A 14,864-nucleotide genomic window follows, 5' to 3' on the forward strand; every position below is an offset into this window, starting at 1 on the left:
ACACTCAGCAATAAAAGGTGGAAAAAGGAAGAAGAGGGGAGGGGTGGTCTCTCATTGCGAAAACATCCGTCCTCCTCCCGAACACCGGCTACGTGCGTTGAGGCCCTGCTTCAAGGACGTGGTCAAGCATCGCTCATTTGTGGGAAGTAGAGAGTAATTTCTTTCCTCTGCACTTCCACATACCCTTTACTTGTTTTGTTTAGTTATTCCCTTTCCCCCTTAGCTTGCAACTTTTAAAGAAACAAGTTATTTCCACTTGTTAACTTTTCCACAAGTTATTTCCACTTGAGACTTGAGCAAAAATATACTCCCAAAAATAATGATGGTCAAGTCAGCCATTCTGTTCTTAAATTATTTCTCCCCGAGATTCATCCTGGCCACCTCCAATTCTGCAATTCTTTGAACTTCTCAGGTGAACCCACATTCCTTGAAACTAATGGTTGTGGGAGAGTCTAAAAGACTTTCTAGAAGTAGATGCTGAAGTTAAGCAACTCCAAAAAAACAAACAAACAAACAAAAAATTTTAGCATGCTCTCTTAAAACAAATGCCAGAATACACAGCCGTGCCCTAAAAGAAAGAAAACATTGTTCTAAGCAGCACAAGAGAAACGCTGTCAAGAGGAACCATTAGCAGCATTCCTATGATGTGAGAGAAGCTCTCAAGTTTTCTCAAATCCTAGAATAACTTGTCTCATGGACTACTGAATTCAAGACACAAAGAAGAAAAAGAAACTGAGATTGGTTCTCAACCACTGACTAATTTACCACAAATTCAGGTTTGAAACAGTTTATGAATGGTAATGGATGCAGACCTTTCACTAGAAGCAAAGAAACTTTTCCGTACCTTTGATGAGATGTTGTATCACTCAGAAAAAGTTCTGTTTGCAAGGACTAGTTACCAGTATTAAAACAGCTGACAAAATCCTGAACAAATACCTGCAGTGCTGCAATGTATTGAGTCGCAAACACTGGGAGACACTAGACAACTACCCTAGCCAAAGCACACTCGCAATAAACGCTGTATGTGAGTTACATAATCACAGTCTATCAAGACAAGGAATGAACTGATGGAAGAATTATTAAACCAGATTAGGTTGCACATACAGATGGCCTGGCAAAGGCATGTTGAAAGAATTCTGAAAACATGGTTGTCCAAAATACATGGAATGGCACATGCTTTGCTCTCTGCACACCACTGGCTCTTCATCTCTGATTCTCTGTGCTCCTGGTGTATTTGTTAATCCCTGAAAGCTATGAGGCAATAACCGGATTACAAAAAAACAAAAAACAAACAAACAAAAACTAGGCAGCTAACCACCCAGCAGCTGGAAGTTTTATTCTACTGAACATGCAGCATCTGAACGTGTCCATCTGTGCCAACACAAAGTGTGATAGTCCTCATTTTGCAAGCGAGGAAGAGAAGCACAGGGAAATTGTCCAACACAAAAGAAGTTACACAAGGGAGCTTCTGAAAAACCTGCAGCTAAGCACAGACCTTAGGTCCCAGCCCACAGCCTTCATCTTAAGGCATGCAAATCTGAGAGACTGCAGACTAAGAATGCAACTACAAATCAACAACACAAGTGTATTAAAAATGTTGTTTTGCAACATTTTTGTGGTTTTACACAAAAGCAAGGTTTCACAGTCCTATTAATAGATAAAGTTCAGGAGCAATGTATTTTATTACACATTATATACACAGCAACAGAATGCTACATGAGACTGTAACTTACACAAAGAGGGTCTATACCACATTTGCTAACTAGATCAGAAATCCTTCATATTAAGTATTTTGCCAATTAAACTACAGAAACCTAGAAGAAGCAAAAACCAATACTGCTATTTATTTCCTCTTTTGTTACCAGTATGTTTAATTTTAAAAATAAAATGTTCTGTATCAGAGAAGCTATGATGCACCTGAAGTGGTATTTAAGTAATTAAAGATAAAACTGGATTTACAAGTCAATTCAACATAAATAGCTATATATCAAAGAAAGACGCTTGCAATAAAGTAACAGGCTTTAATGAAATCTTGGAATATTTTTTGACTTGAAAACTAAGGTGATTCCAGCTCCCTACTCTGGAGCAGCTTTGAAGAACAGGAAGATATAGAAAAGAGCAGTCAAATATACAATAGCCTAGTAAAATATTGCTATTCTTCTGTGTCATGGCAATATATGAAAGGAGACAAAACTTATCAAGTGAAGAGCTCTGCTATTAGGATAGATGCCTAGAAGCCTTCATGCTTGCTGCTTTTTGTTTCCAGTCCCAAACAGCTCCCTGACTATTTCTCTGTCCTGCAATACCAATTAACAATCATTCACGAAGGACGTATTTCACTGCTGAATCATTGTTTCTTTCCTAAATCAGCTCTCTCCCCAAGAAAAGTTTGGCATTTTTTTTTCCTCAAAACTGCGTGCAGGGTTATGGGGGCTGGGGAAGTGACATGTTTGAGAGGAGATAAAGTAGCAAGGTGCTTTCAAGAAAAATAGTAGCTGCTAGTAAGAATAAATTAAAATTTAAAAAGTAATATGGAAGATTTAAGCTTTTGTTACCAGGAGGCATGACAAAAATCAAAACGAGAACACAAGAACATCACTTTCTCATGTCCTTGTTTGTTTGTTTTGTTATGCTCTGCAGTGTTCTTGCAGTCCATTTTTATTAGCACTTCAGTTTGGATCAGGAAACTGCTTTTGAAACACGTCATTATTGTCACCACTTAACCAAGTTTCAGTTGACAGTGCAAGACAGTTCCAAAATGTGTGAACAGGATCATTTCCAGATGTAACTAACCCTAAAGATGTACTCCAAGAGTACATCTGTTGTGCTCAAACCACTACCAGATGAGTCCATGAGACCAACCTACTCCAAAGTACAATCCTGTCATTGACGTGCGAGGAAGATGGGAAGGAAAATATATAATAAACTCTAAGGCAACTAAAATTTAAATGACAGACCCTTCAAATTTCTGGTACTTAAAGCTTCAGATGGAGAGGTGTTAAGGATTAAACTTACAGTAGATAAGAGGAATGTCATATCTCTAGTCATTTTCATCATGTAAAGATATACAGAAGTCATAGAAGCATTGCTGTACAGAAGTCATAGCATCTCAAAATCCAAGCTTAGTGTTTGTGAACAGCTTTCTAAGAGATTTACTTGGTATTTTATAACAAAGAAAGATCTACGGTGAGTTACATCAAAAATGCCTCTTTAAAGTTGACCTCAAAATTTAGAAATTTTTCCTCCCACCGCACAACAGCATGGTATTTAGGTAAGTTTCTTTGAAGAGCTTTTAATTAAAAAAATATTATTTGAATTTGCATAAGATCAGTTTGTTTGCCTATGAAAACATCAGTTACAATTCTGTCTGTCCTTTTTTAAAATGGATTTAAAATGCAGGAATTTAACTTTCCTAAACATTTTGGCTTAAGGACTGCTTGGATTCATTTCATGAAATGGAGAGACGTGTTTGTGAAAACTTGCGCTTATGTCAAAGAAACCAAGCATCATTAACAATCCTTAACAATTAGAATGCAAACTGTCTGCTTCCTTACTCAAGGAAAACATCAGGACAAAGGGATATAAAGGAAAATAATAAAAAACCCTGATACAGGCTTTAGACATTTTAAATTATATTTTTGTCCAATAGGTTTATTTTAACTAGAGGATGACGTTAACTATACCAAAGAGATCTAATTAGAAGAAGTAAAGACTGAAAACAAGCAAACCCAAAAGTTACTGACAACAGTTTAGAAGAATGAATGCCACAGAAACAGAAAAACCCGGAAACAGTATTCAGAAAAGGTAATTTTTGCTTAATTTTGCCAAATATTTCTTATGCTACTACAGTGTGTCACATTAAGATTTTGTTTTTATCACTGTAAAGAGATGTTTATTCTCTTCATTTTGAATTTCAAGTCACACTACAACGTAACTTTCTATTTTAGAACTACAAAGCTTAAGCTTTTAGCACTTATATCTGGTAATATGGTATGGTTACTTACGCTTCATTAATAGGAACAAAAATGAAATCTTTCTCAAAAATGTCAACGTGACGTGTCCATGTTTTTACTCGCCCATGTCGTTTTTGTTGTATTCTGCAAGAAGAAAGCCAAATGTGATTTGTAGGGTGATTTATTTTCATTGAAGGACTGTCTTTCCATATATTTTCACATTAACAGTTTCTTAGGATTTTTAAGACATATTCTATATTGATATAGGTGTGGATGTTTCCTAGAGTTCTGTTGGCATCATACTGTCAGTAAGGATTTTATCTCTAACACATCTTTTCTTGTAATCTTCCTTGTATTCAGCTCTTGGTAATACAGACGGACTTATCAACAGACTTACGAGAGGTTTGAAGTTTCATGAATATTTCTTCTTTCTCTTTGATTAAGGCGTTTATAGAAGAATGAACTGAACACATGTATTCTATCAGCATCTTCCTTTTTTAGTTTTTCAAGTACCAAATACCTAATTAGTTTAAAACAAAATGAAAAAGTCATAGAGGTGTTAATTTAAAGTATTTATGAGTACAGAGTTCTGCCAACATTAGTACCACCCCCACCAAATAGTTGCAGCCTCTCATGAAACTGAAATAGCTATTACATAGCTATTACAGTATCAGTGCTAACTAATCACTGGAACTCATTAATCCAGTATCTGTGTCAGTATTTAAAGGTATTAAGTGATATGCTCAAGCAACAAGTTGTTCTGCTGCTGCTCTGTTTATTTTTATATTATCTCAGGTAAATAATTTTTCAATGAGTTTTGTATATAGGAAAGATGTGTATTTTTTAATTGAGATACTAAATCTCCAAACACTCCCCAGACTTGTGCACTAGTTTTCTTTTCACCTCTAAAGTATTTCAATATACTGAAAATTACACAAACACACCCATTATGCATGGCATAAACACAGCAGGCATGTAACAATTTAATATGCTTCTAACATCTGCAGCATCAGTGACACCAGAAGACTAATTTATGTATTATGTTAATCAAAACAAATGATGCTCTACGGAACACAAACTCTGGGGAAAAAAATAACTGAACTTAAAAAGGCATTTTTTCTTCTTCAGTTCAATTTCCTCTTCAGATACAGAGATTTTAGGGAACCTTTTTTTACAAGTGAGAACAATGTCACCGTCAAAACCAGGATAGAACATGAACCAAAATTTATTGCAAAAACAAAAAACAATCCTTAAAATCAGAATTAATTAAATGTAGCTGGAGACCAAGTGTTATCAAATAACCTCTGAAGTGTTAATGTGAGAATTTTTCAAGTTTCGAGGTAAAAGAACACTAAAAACTGGTCTGAAATAAAAACTTACTTTAAATAAAAATCAATAATAACATCATTTAAAAATTCTCCTTCATTTAGACAATGGAGGTCCTCATTGGTCACAGAAATGCCACCTTTAGCTGGTGGAGGTGGATAAACTATCAACCTGAAACAAAAAATACATTTAATAATAAATATGAAATGCAAAATAATAATAATAATAATAATAATCAGAAAATTGTTACAGGGCGAAGAAAAATATCTTACTTTTCTATGGGACCAATAAATACTGTATGTGGTTCTCCAATTTCTTCTTCATCATCAAAGTATAACTGTTTATTTCGCTGCTGCACTTTGGACTCAGAAGCAACCTTATAAGAATGAAGTCAATATTAAATTGTATACTGTGCTCAAATTTATCAAAAAGACAGTAAAGCTTTGAAAAACCATAGATGTAAGATCCATTGCTTTTGAGAAGGACTTCAATTTTCTTTTCCTTTCCTAGTTCATTTGTTACAGTAATGTCTGTACTCATTTTTTGCAGGACCACAAAACTCTCAAATTCTTTAAGAGGTAGTTTTGTTTAAAGAAAGCATTAATTAAATTTAACTACAGCACTGCAACTTAATTTCTCATTTGAAACATCAAAATTTTACCAGTACATGAAGTTGGAAACAATTATGTTGTCTAATTATACTATAAACTCCTCATCCCTTTATCATTTTAAACGATTAAATCATTTGTGGACCAGCGTACTAACTTATAAACAAAGTAAACACCCCATGATGGACGAGTCTGAGAATCCTCATTATAAAGCCAGTAGAAGTTGTCAGGATTTTTTTTGTTTGTTTAGTGACTAGCATGCTATCTTTAGTATATTTCTAATCCAAATTACATAATGACTTTGTTCTAAACAGAAAAAAATAATTACGTTTTTTATTTTGTTTTCCCTATGAGAAGGGCTTCCTTTAGAATTGTCTTCCAAGCACTTAGTAAATGCAACAAGCCTGCCATTGGCTTCTTCAAAGGAAATTCTCACGAAGAAGTCAGAAATATTATTTCTAATACCAATGTCGGTAATTATTTTTTCAAATATTGAATTTGCATGAGGATCAAGACCAGTTTCAAAAATCAGAATTATATACTGTTCTTCTTGACCTAAAACAAAGCAGAGAATAAATTATTAATTTAGTAACAAAATAAAATGTCACATTTATAAAAAAATTTCAAAGAACCATGCGCCAACACATGTATGCTTTCATCTGACAATACACACTTACTCAGACTGACGGAGTAACTACCAATCCCTTCTACCTACATTTGCAAAAAGTGTACATTCAACTTCTGCCTTGAGGAATATGAAGCATTATACCTTGTACATAAAGCACGTACTAAATGCAAAGCCAAAATATTTAGAACTAAGACCTTCTCTGCTTACTGCCAATACAGTTAACAATACTTTTTCTTATTACAGTTCCTATGCTGCCATTCCAATACTGTTGCAGAAATTACATATTCAGCAGAATTTCCTGTCCATACAGGGAAACCGCATGCACTAACTTCTCCTAGGTCAACACTGTAAGAAGTCTAGAGGAGGTCTCTCAAAAATCAACAGATACATTCATCTATGGAAATGTATTAGGAAAAGAAGTATTTTAAGAATGTAGGTGGGCTTTTGTGGCCTCTATGATTATTATAAGAATGGTTTGCAAAAAGACAGAGGCTGAGCATGAAACACATGAAAACAGAATAGAAATGGAATCAATTCAAATTATTTTTAAATATTTACCCATCTACTTAGACCCCTATACAATATTTTATTTTAGAAAATGTTCTGCCTGTTTTTCTCCTGCTTTCTGATAGATGGAACTGCAAAAGAGGAATGGAGAGAGAGAGAGAGAGAGAGAGACAGACAGACAGAACCAAGACAACATATACTGAATTAAAGGAGAAACAGCATGAGACCCCATGATTCAGGTGGGTAGATTCATGGTCCTACCTGATCCAGAAGGCCATGCTGTAACACAGTACTGCTTTTGAAAATTTTACACACGAAGGTTATTACAGCATGCAAGCCCGAAGTCCTCAGTCTTTTAGTTAAATAGATCGTAACAATCATACTTACAAGGGTACCCAACACTGACATCTATGTCAGATCTTTCAGACAACAGATTCTCAGAAACAGGGACAGGTTGAAAAAAAAATCTACTTTAACTGGGGGTAGCATGCAAGTGGGATACAGACTTAAAACCACTGCTTAGAAAAATAAATTGAGAAGAAAACAAAGCAAAACAAATAAAAGGTGTATTTTTGAGAGGGTCTTTCAAGACTTAGATGGAAAAATAAGCATAGTGTTTTTTCCAATGGTAGATACAGAACTGTCCACTGAACATTACTAGCACAAAGTTCTAATAAAATTATGCTTTCTTATTCTAGATGCATATGATTTGAGTACATAAAACGTACAAAAGCCTAAGATGGTGATTTCACAAAAGAAACACTTATTTTTCTCTGATCAGATTTTGGTTACCATAGCAACAGAAGTCTCTTAAGGTTCTTTGATTCACTGGCAACCAGTTTTCCTTTTTAAAAAGTATGAATCTTAACAAGGAAAGTAATTTAAAATGTCCCTCTGATCAAAATCTTCAACCCCTGCCACAGAAGAAGGGATCTCATCACCTACAAGAGAATAACCCTGCTTTCAGGCCCTATAAGGTAAATGAACTAAAATCTCTCTACCCCAGGTGAATATTATGGGAACAAAACACCATCCCACTCTTTCTCATGCTCGTTTGGTACAGTGGCTTAGCTTCGACAGGGTAGCCTGGCCTACACCTTGACCAGAAGTTGGGGAACATGACTTGGATCAATCATCTATTGCATAAATACTACTTCCTCACATCATCTGAAAAATAAAAAAGGCAGTAAGCCCCTAAGAAGAATGACTTCAGCACCCAGGTATAGGACTAACATTCAAGCTGCAGATTCCAGTCTCATGTAGAAGGCTAATTCAGAGCTGCAGCGACCTGTTCTGTAAGAGAAGAGTTTCAGACACACATGCAACCCTTTCCTATTCTTAACTAAGCATGCTACCTGGTGTGAAAATAGTTCTTTAGCAGTCTACCTCCGAATTCACTGCGTACAGAATTTAGATGTCTAACTGGGTTTTGGGAACTAGTCACCTACACAATGTTGCTTACACAGCTATGGATTCAGGCTTCGAGTAATTACACTGCTTGGAAAGCAAATAGCAACTTTGTTATCATAAGGCATTCATAAATACCAAGGACTATAAAGCAGTTGGGTGCAAAAACTAGCTCAGAGCCATAGTCTCAGAGGAAAAAAGGCTTGCAGTGGTAGAAGGAGAAAGGCTGAGAGATGTGGAAAGGGAAGGATTTCTTCCCTAGGACCCTCAGGAAGCTTTTCCTTTGTTCACTTGTGAACACCTGTGTTTGCCTGCTGTCAAAATCCCTGCTACCAGGATTGTTTCTGGCATCCCCTTAAATGTTCTCTAACTACTTCTGTAGCTGTAAGGAGTGTTACAATTCATACTTTTTTAAAGGTGGATATGGCTATTCTAGCTGTATTCTGTCTTGGAAACACATAATGAGATTGTTGAAGGCATTCTTCCTCCATTTGAATGTATCATGCAAGTGTTAAGCTGAGTGCAAGTATAAATAACCACAAAAGTTAACCTAAACAAAAGGCTATTTAAGGAGAAAAGGGCTGTAAGCTAATTGAAAAATAGAGTATATATTAACATGCTAGACCTTTGAGGAAAACGATGTTGAAATTAAAGATACATGAAAACAATCCACTTATTTTCCAAGCAGGTATTTGTCTATATGAGAATATCACTACAATCATATGGGAAAAAAAATACACAAACCCACACAAGTTTCTACTCAAACTGAGGCATGTAAGCAGAAGAGAACATAAAGCAGAGGTAAGTATACCAAAAGCAGTCATAAAAATATGAAGGCCCATATAAATAAGTTACAGTAATACAAATACATGCCCATATAAAAAAAGAGAAATAGTTGATTAAAATTGATTTACTTACTGTCTCCTTTACATTCGTACCACACATTATCTTTACTCATTTTCAGCTGTTCTCTTAGGCTACTACAGGTTGATGGTACTGTTTGTAGAAAAACTACTGGCAATTTTCTTACACTACACCATTCACATTTGGTAAGTTCTGAAGTTTTCAGGTTGATCTCTCGAGTATCACTGTCCGATTCTAGACGAAAATCATGAAAAAATATATCAAAACCTAGTCAAAATATATAGATTTCCTTTATCATTCCCCCCAGATTTTAACAAGGATTCAGAGCATGATCATTGACTTTCAAATGAAGTTTTAACTTCTCACCCACTTTAATTTAGTCCTTATTCCACAGAAAAACAGTATCTCCACTATCATTTAAATTTGAAAATATTGCTATGACACATTTTATGACAGGTTTGTAAAGCTGCTTCAAAAGATTTATCTATGTCCAATTTCCTTATGAAAAATAACTTCAAAATGAAAAGAGTAAAATATATGCAGAGAAATAATCTGTTTGCCCATGAAAATAAAGTCATGCTCTCAACTTATTGCCGAAAAAAAAGGAAATGCAGCAATGTAGTAATTTTTTAACACATCTGACGGTGCAAATGCCAATGCTGAGTATTTTATGGTGTTTTTTTTTGAATTATAAAAATTGAAGGAAAAATACAGGAAGTCAGAATTCCTTCAACGTTCTTTCTTCACCAAATTTTAAGCCAGTATTTTTTCCAGATCAGAAAAATGGTTAATAGGAATCACTTAAAGCTTTAGTTAGTGGCAGCTTCCACCATTCTATCACATGGTTAATGGCAAGCTGTACTCAAGTAACTATATCCTCTTACAGAGGGAACAAAACCTAGGCAGGATGGAAGGAAAAATGGAACCAACATAAATTCCTTCTAATAGACAACCAGTGCAATGAAGTCCCTCTCCTCTTCCTTCCCAAATAAAAAGGGAAGAGACATAGCAGGGAACTCCTGAATAAACTAAGACCTTTCTTAACTTCTTGTATTTTATGACCCAACAGATGGTGAGTAAAAATTAGTTAAATGGTTACAACCTAAAAGACTTAATTTGCATCACCCTGAAATCTGCATAAAACCAGATTCCTCTTTTTTTTTTTTTTTTTTTTTTGTTAAAGACATGTAATTGCTTTCTACCTTACCATTATTAACAGCTCTTACTAATTATTAGTGCTGGGCATCCTAACTCTTTCCCTATCCTTATTTTGGCATTTGACCATCCAATGTCCAGCAGCAGCCCTCTACATTCTCCCTCCATGCTGGCAACTGAATTCACACTGGCATACCAGCTAGAAGGGGAATTAAACATTACCCACACCGAAGTACTCCGTGAGGACTGGAAGTGGTGGCCCCTACAGCTACTGCTGAGCAGAGCAGCTCTCCTTTACTTCTAAACCTCCCCCTACCCCACAAGCTGGAGAAGCAGCAGCCCAGCTCTGTGTCAGACTGCAGCAACCACATTTCACTCAAGACGACTGGATGACTTATCCACTACCTCTCTGGGCAACCTGTGCCAGGGCTCAGTCACTCTCACAGAACAGAAGTGCTGCCTGACCCTCTCGTATTTCAGTGTGTGCCCACTGCCTCTTGTCCTGGCACTGGGCACCACTGAAAAGAGCCTGGCTCCAATCTCTCTGCATCCTCTCTCAGCCTTCTCTCATGGCAGAGATGTTCCAGTCCTTTTATCATCTTGGTGGCCCTACATTGTACTCCCTTAAGTCTGTCCATGTCTCTTTTGTTTTGAGGAGCCCAGAACTAGACACATCACTCCAGGTGGGACCTTACCAGTGCTGAGTAGAGGGGAAGGATCACCTCTTGACTGTCTGGCAATACTTTGCTTAATGCAGCCCAGGATGCCATTAGCTTTCTTTGCTGCAAAGGCACATTGCTGTCTCATGGTCAACTGGGTGTCTACCAGGACACCCAGGTCTATTTCTGCCATGCTGCTTTCCAGCTGGGTGGCCCCCAGCATGAACTGGTGCCTGGGGCTGTTGCTTCCCATGTACCAGTCTTTACATTTCTCCTTGTTGAACTCGGTGAGCTTCCTATCAGCCCATTTTTCCAGCTTGCTGAGCCCCCCTGGATAAGTGACTGTAAGGAATTCTCTTCTCCTTTCTCTTTTTAACAAACAATAAAATAACTTTTTAAGATTGGGCTTGTAATACCTCTGTAGTAATACTTCGGTTTTCTCTTTCCTCAACACACACACATTCCTTAATGAAGTTAATTTCACTTCCAGCTTTCTTAGGTAGCCTACAGTAATAACAATTCTAACTTAAAACTGGATTCACCCCATTTAACCAAGGCACACTTCTAACTATGTCCAGATAGAAGGCCCTTGCCAAAACATGGCCTGTTCAGTCTTTCAAGAAGTCTCTGTATCCTTGCAACTGTGTTTGCATTGCAGTTAAGAACACTGAATTGCAACTCTTTCATGTAAAAGGAAGACTTACCTACTATTCAGATAAAAATTTAAATTATATCCATTCTTTTACCTTAATGTAGGCATCTTATAACACATTTCACCATAAACAATTCAACCTGTGTACTATGTTTTCCTGTAACACCGATACATGATAGACCACAGTACTTATCACTAAAGACAATGTGAAAAGTTATTTTACTCTTTAAAAATAGAAAGCTGCTTCCTTGAAATGCCAATTGGGAATTGCAGTAAACTGACAAAGGATGTAGAGAGCATTTTGAGAATTTGACATGTTTATACACACAAAAATCAAACTCAGGGCAGGACACTACTGCTGTTCGTACAGCTGTTCAAAACATTTGCCTCTCCCTGAAAAAGCATGACCAACATAATCAACCTCAAGAAAAACAAAATATTTGGTGTCTTTTTTATTTCAAGACCCAGCTTGTATCAGAACAAATCATGGTATGATTACTTTAACAGAAATGGAGCAAGGAATACACCCATCCTCCTACAGATGGGGAAAAAAAAAAAAAAAAAAAGATGGAAAAGTGCTAAATGTTCCAATTAACCCAGCATTTAAGGAGTCTCCATTTTTATGCTATTGAAGGATCAAGTCACACTGAAATAACTTCACATGCAGATGCTTAATCAACACATTCTACTAATTTTAGTAAGTTTGAGTGATATTAATGCAGTTAATGCATGAAAAAACAGTAGTAACTATACATCTATATCTTAGATGCAACAATCTGAGAAAAGTCTACACTTATTTTTACAGGTTGTGAAAGGCAGCTTTTAGCATATGATAGTAATTACAAAAACTAATGGCGATCTTTTACAAATAACAAAAGGCAAAGTGAGCTAGGACCCCATTTTTAAACAAGGGAAACAGAGAAATAATTGTAAGCTCACTATTTCCTAAACAATGCCACTGTATTTCTTTCAGTAGCACGAAATATACAAGCTATACGCTTGAGAAAAAAGTTTAAAGGGAGATACACACAAGAAAGGTGTAAGACACCTGTGTAGTTTTCACTCCCTATTTATGCATTTGGAACAGAAGAACTCAAAGTAATAAAAAGGTAACATGCTTCACAGGAGGTTTTTCTTGCCTGTGGTTTTTATTAACTATTTTAATTAAGATCTCTGCCAATCACCACAGCTCTTCAACTAAGTTGAGGGGGAAAAAACTAATAAGCCCATTTGCATGCTTGCCACAAATTGCTAATTCCCATCTGTGGATTTTCTTTCTGTCAGTAGATAGAAGAGATAATGCAAAATTGTTTTGGCTTTTATTCACCGGGCAGCTCAGCTCAGATTTATACTCTAGATTATTATTTTTTTTCTGATGACTACCAGCACCGAATATAATTTATTAAACACAAAGAAAAACCAGAATTGACATTTCGTTATGATTCACCTGTTAATTCCTTTTGGTAAAGTCACTTCCTTCAAAAAATATGTATTCAGCATTAACATAAAATGAAACAAGTACTCACCTTCTTGACTTTCTAGGCGTATTTTGATATAATCCAGGCAGAACTGTAGAAGACAATACAATAATAAGATTTCAATTCTTCTCCGTAAGTAAACTGACTCAATGCCTTTTAACAACGTAATACTTGGGTAATTAAGATTTTAAAATAAAAAAGTAAAATGTAATTAAAAAATTAGCACAATTCAAGGAATCAAGTCTATTCTTTACTCTTAGATGTCTCTTTCAGTCACAGTGACTGTTGACACTTAAGATGTCTCTGAAGTACTCTGTTTCCAAAAAGATTTAAAAATACCACAAAATATTGCAGAATAAAATCTTCAGAAGAGAATTTTGAAGAACAAAAAAAAATTGTTCAACTGAAGCAAAACTATGCACATACAGAAAAAGACATGATTCTTCCCCCATCTATAAAAATATATATTTTTTGTAAGTATTGCATTCAATTTTCTTGCACTAATCCATAATTCACCCCATCACCCTCATCCCAAAATAAACAAATGAAAAGCAAAGTGTTTTGCAATCATGATGTTTCTATTTAACACCAGAACTGAACTGTATGCAACAGTATAGTTCTCATGTCTTTGTGAATCATAGCCTCTGAAATTAGGGACAGACTTGCCGTTTCACAGATAAAGGCAAAATACTACATTGTTCACATATGAAAATTACAATTAAAAAAAAAAACACCTTTCTGTTTTTGAAGTAACAAGATTACTTACAATTACAGGTTCCACTACCATTCTTCGTAGGGTTCCTATTCGTATACTTCGACAGTTCAGAATGACACTTTCACAGGGACTTTGGTAAGTTAGAGGTACAGTCTCAGTTACAATTTCTTGAGAAATAAGTTTACGACGTTTTATTGGAGTGCTAGACACAATGTTGCCAAACTGAAAAGTAATTTTCAAGGTTTCAGAATTTTTCACTAAGATTTATTGCTAAAACAGGCTGTTAAAAAGCACAGACTAATTTTTTGGCTACTTTTTTGTTAATCAACTGGACTACATATTGTAATATCCACCCCAACAATATACAAAAGGTTGAAAACTCGTAAAAGACTATTGGCCTGGTGTTAATATTGTCAGAGTTAAGAAAAAAAAAACGTTAGTTTACACTTGTAGACATTTTGTTAACATTTCAAAGTCACAAGTAAGCGCCAAAAAACTATTTAGTTTCTAGTACTGAAACAATGTACAACAAAATATGTAATAAGTGTTTTTGTTTGTTTTTAATGTACTGCTTTTATTTATATGAAAACATTAATGCTATACAAGCATCCCAAATGTTTGGAGTTTTATTCAGCTTTTTAAATTAGCACAGGCTTTTGGTGACTAAAAATACTGATATATTACTGACGTACAGTGCAATAAAACATTAGGAATAGACTCTTCAAGAAATATAAATAAATAAGCACAATCAAAAAATCCATAAATGAACTCTACAGAACTGTTGAGATGTTTTTAGGACAGAATCCAGGATCAGAAGACTAATGTTGAGGAAAAGGCCATGTGGAGTTTGGCTCCAGCTCAAGAAAATCTCTGGACGCTGACTGAAGATTTAATCTCAATTAAGCCTCCTGT

The 14,864-nt window shown here is 35.6% G+C and overlaps 1 protein-coding gene across 6 annotated transcripts in view; it reads right to left on the reverse strand.

Annotated features, from left to right (window-relative positions):
* The window catches only part of SENP6 (SUMO specific peptidase 6), a 76,822-nt gene that overhangs the window by 12,110 nt on the left and 49,848 nt on the right, over positions 1-14,864 (reverse strand). For all 6 annotated transcript variants that reach the window (XM_035320412.1, XM_035320411.1, XM_035320410.1 and 3 more), the window contains 8 exons: positions 14,004-14,174; positions 13,286-13,328; positions 9,348-9,527; positions 6,216-6,442; positions 5,552-5,655; positions 5,334-5,450; positions 4,351-4,473; positions 4,005-4,097 (listed from right to left, as the gene is read on the reverse strand). In XM_035320412.1, coding sequence (XP_035176303.1) covers positions 4,005-4,097; positions 4,351-4,473; positions 5,334-5,450; positions 5,552-5,655; positions 6,216-6,442; positions 9,348-9,527; positions 13,286-13,328; positions 14,004-14,174 — 1,058 coding nt within the window. The remainder of the gene's footprint in view (positions 1-4,004; positions 4,098-4,350; positions 4,474-5,333; positions 5,451-5,551; positions 5,656-6,215; positions 6,443-9,347; positions 9,528-13,285; positions 13,329-14,003; positions 14,175-14,864) is intronic.

The sequence above is a fragment of the Oxyura jamaicensis genome, chromosome 3, assembly GCF_011077185.1.
Source record: "Oxyura jamaicensis isolate SHBP4307 breed ruddy duck chromosome 3, BPBGC_Ojam_1.0, whole genome shotgun sequence".
Lineage (NCBI taxonomy): Eukaryota > Metazoa > Chordata > Aves > Anseriformes > Anatidae > Oxyura > Oxyura jamaicensis.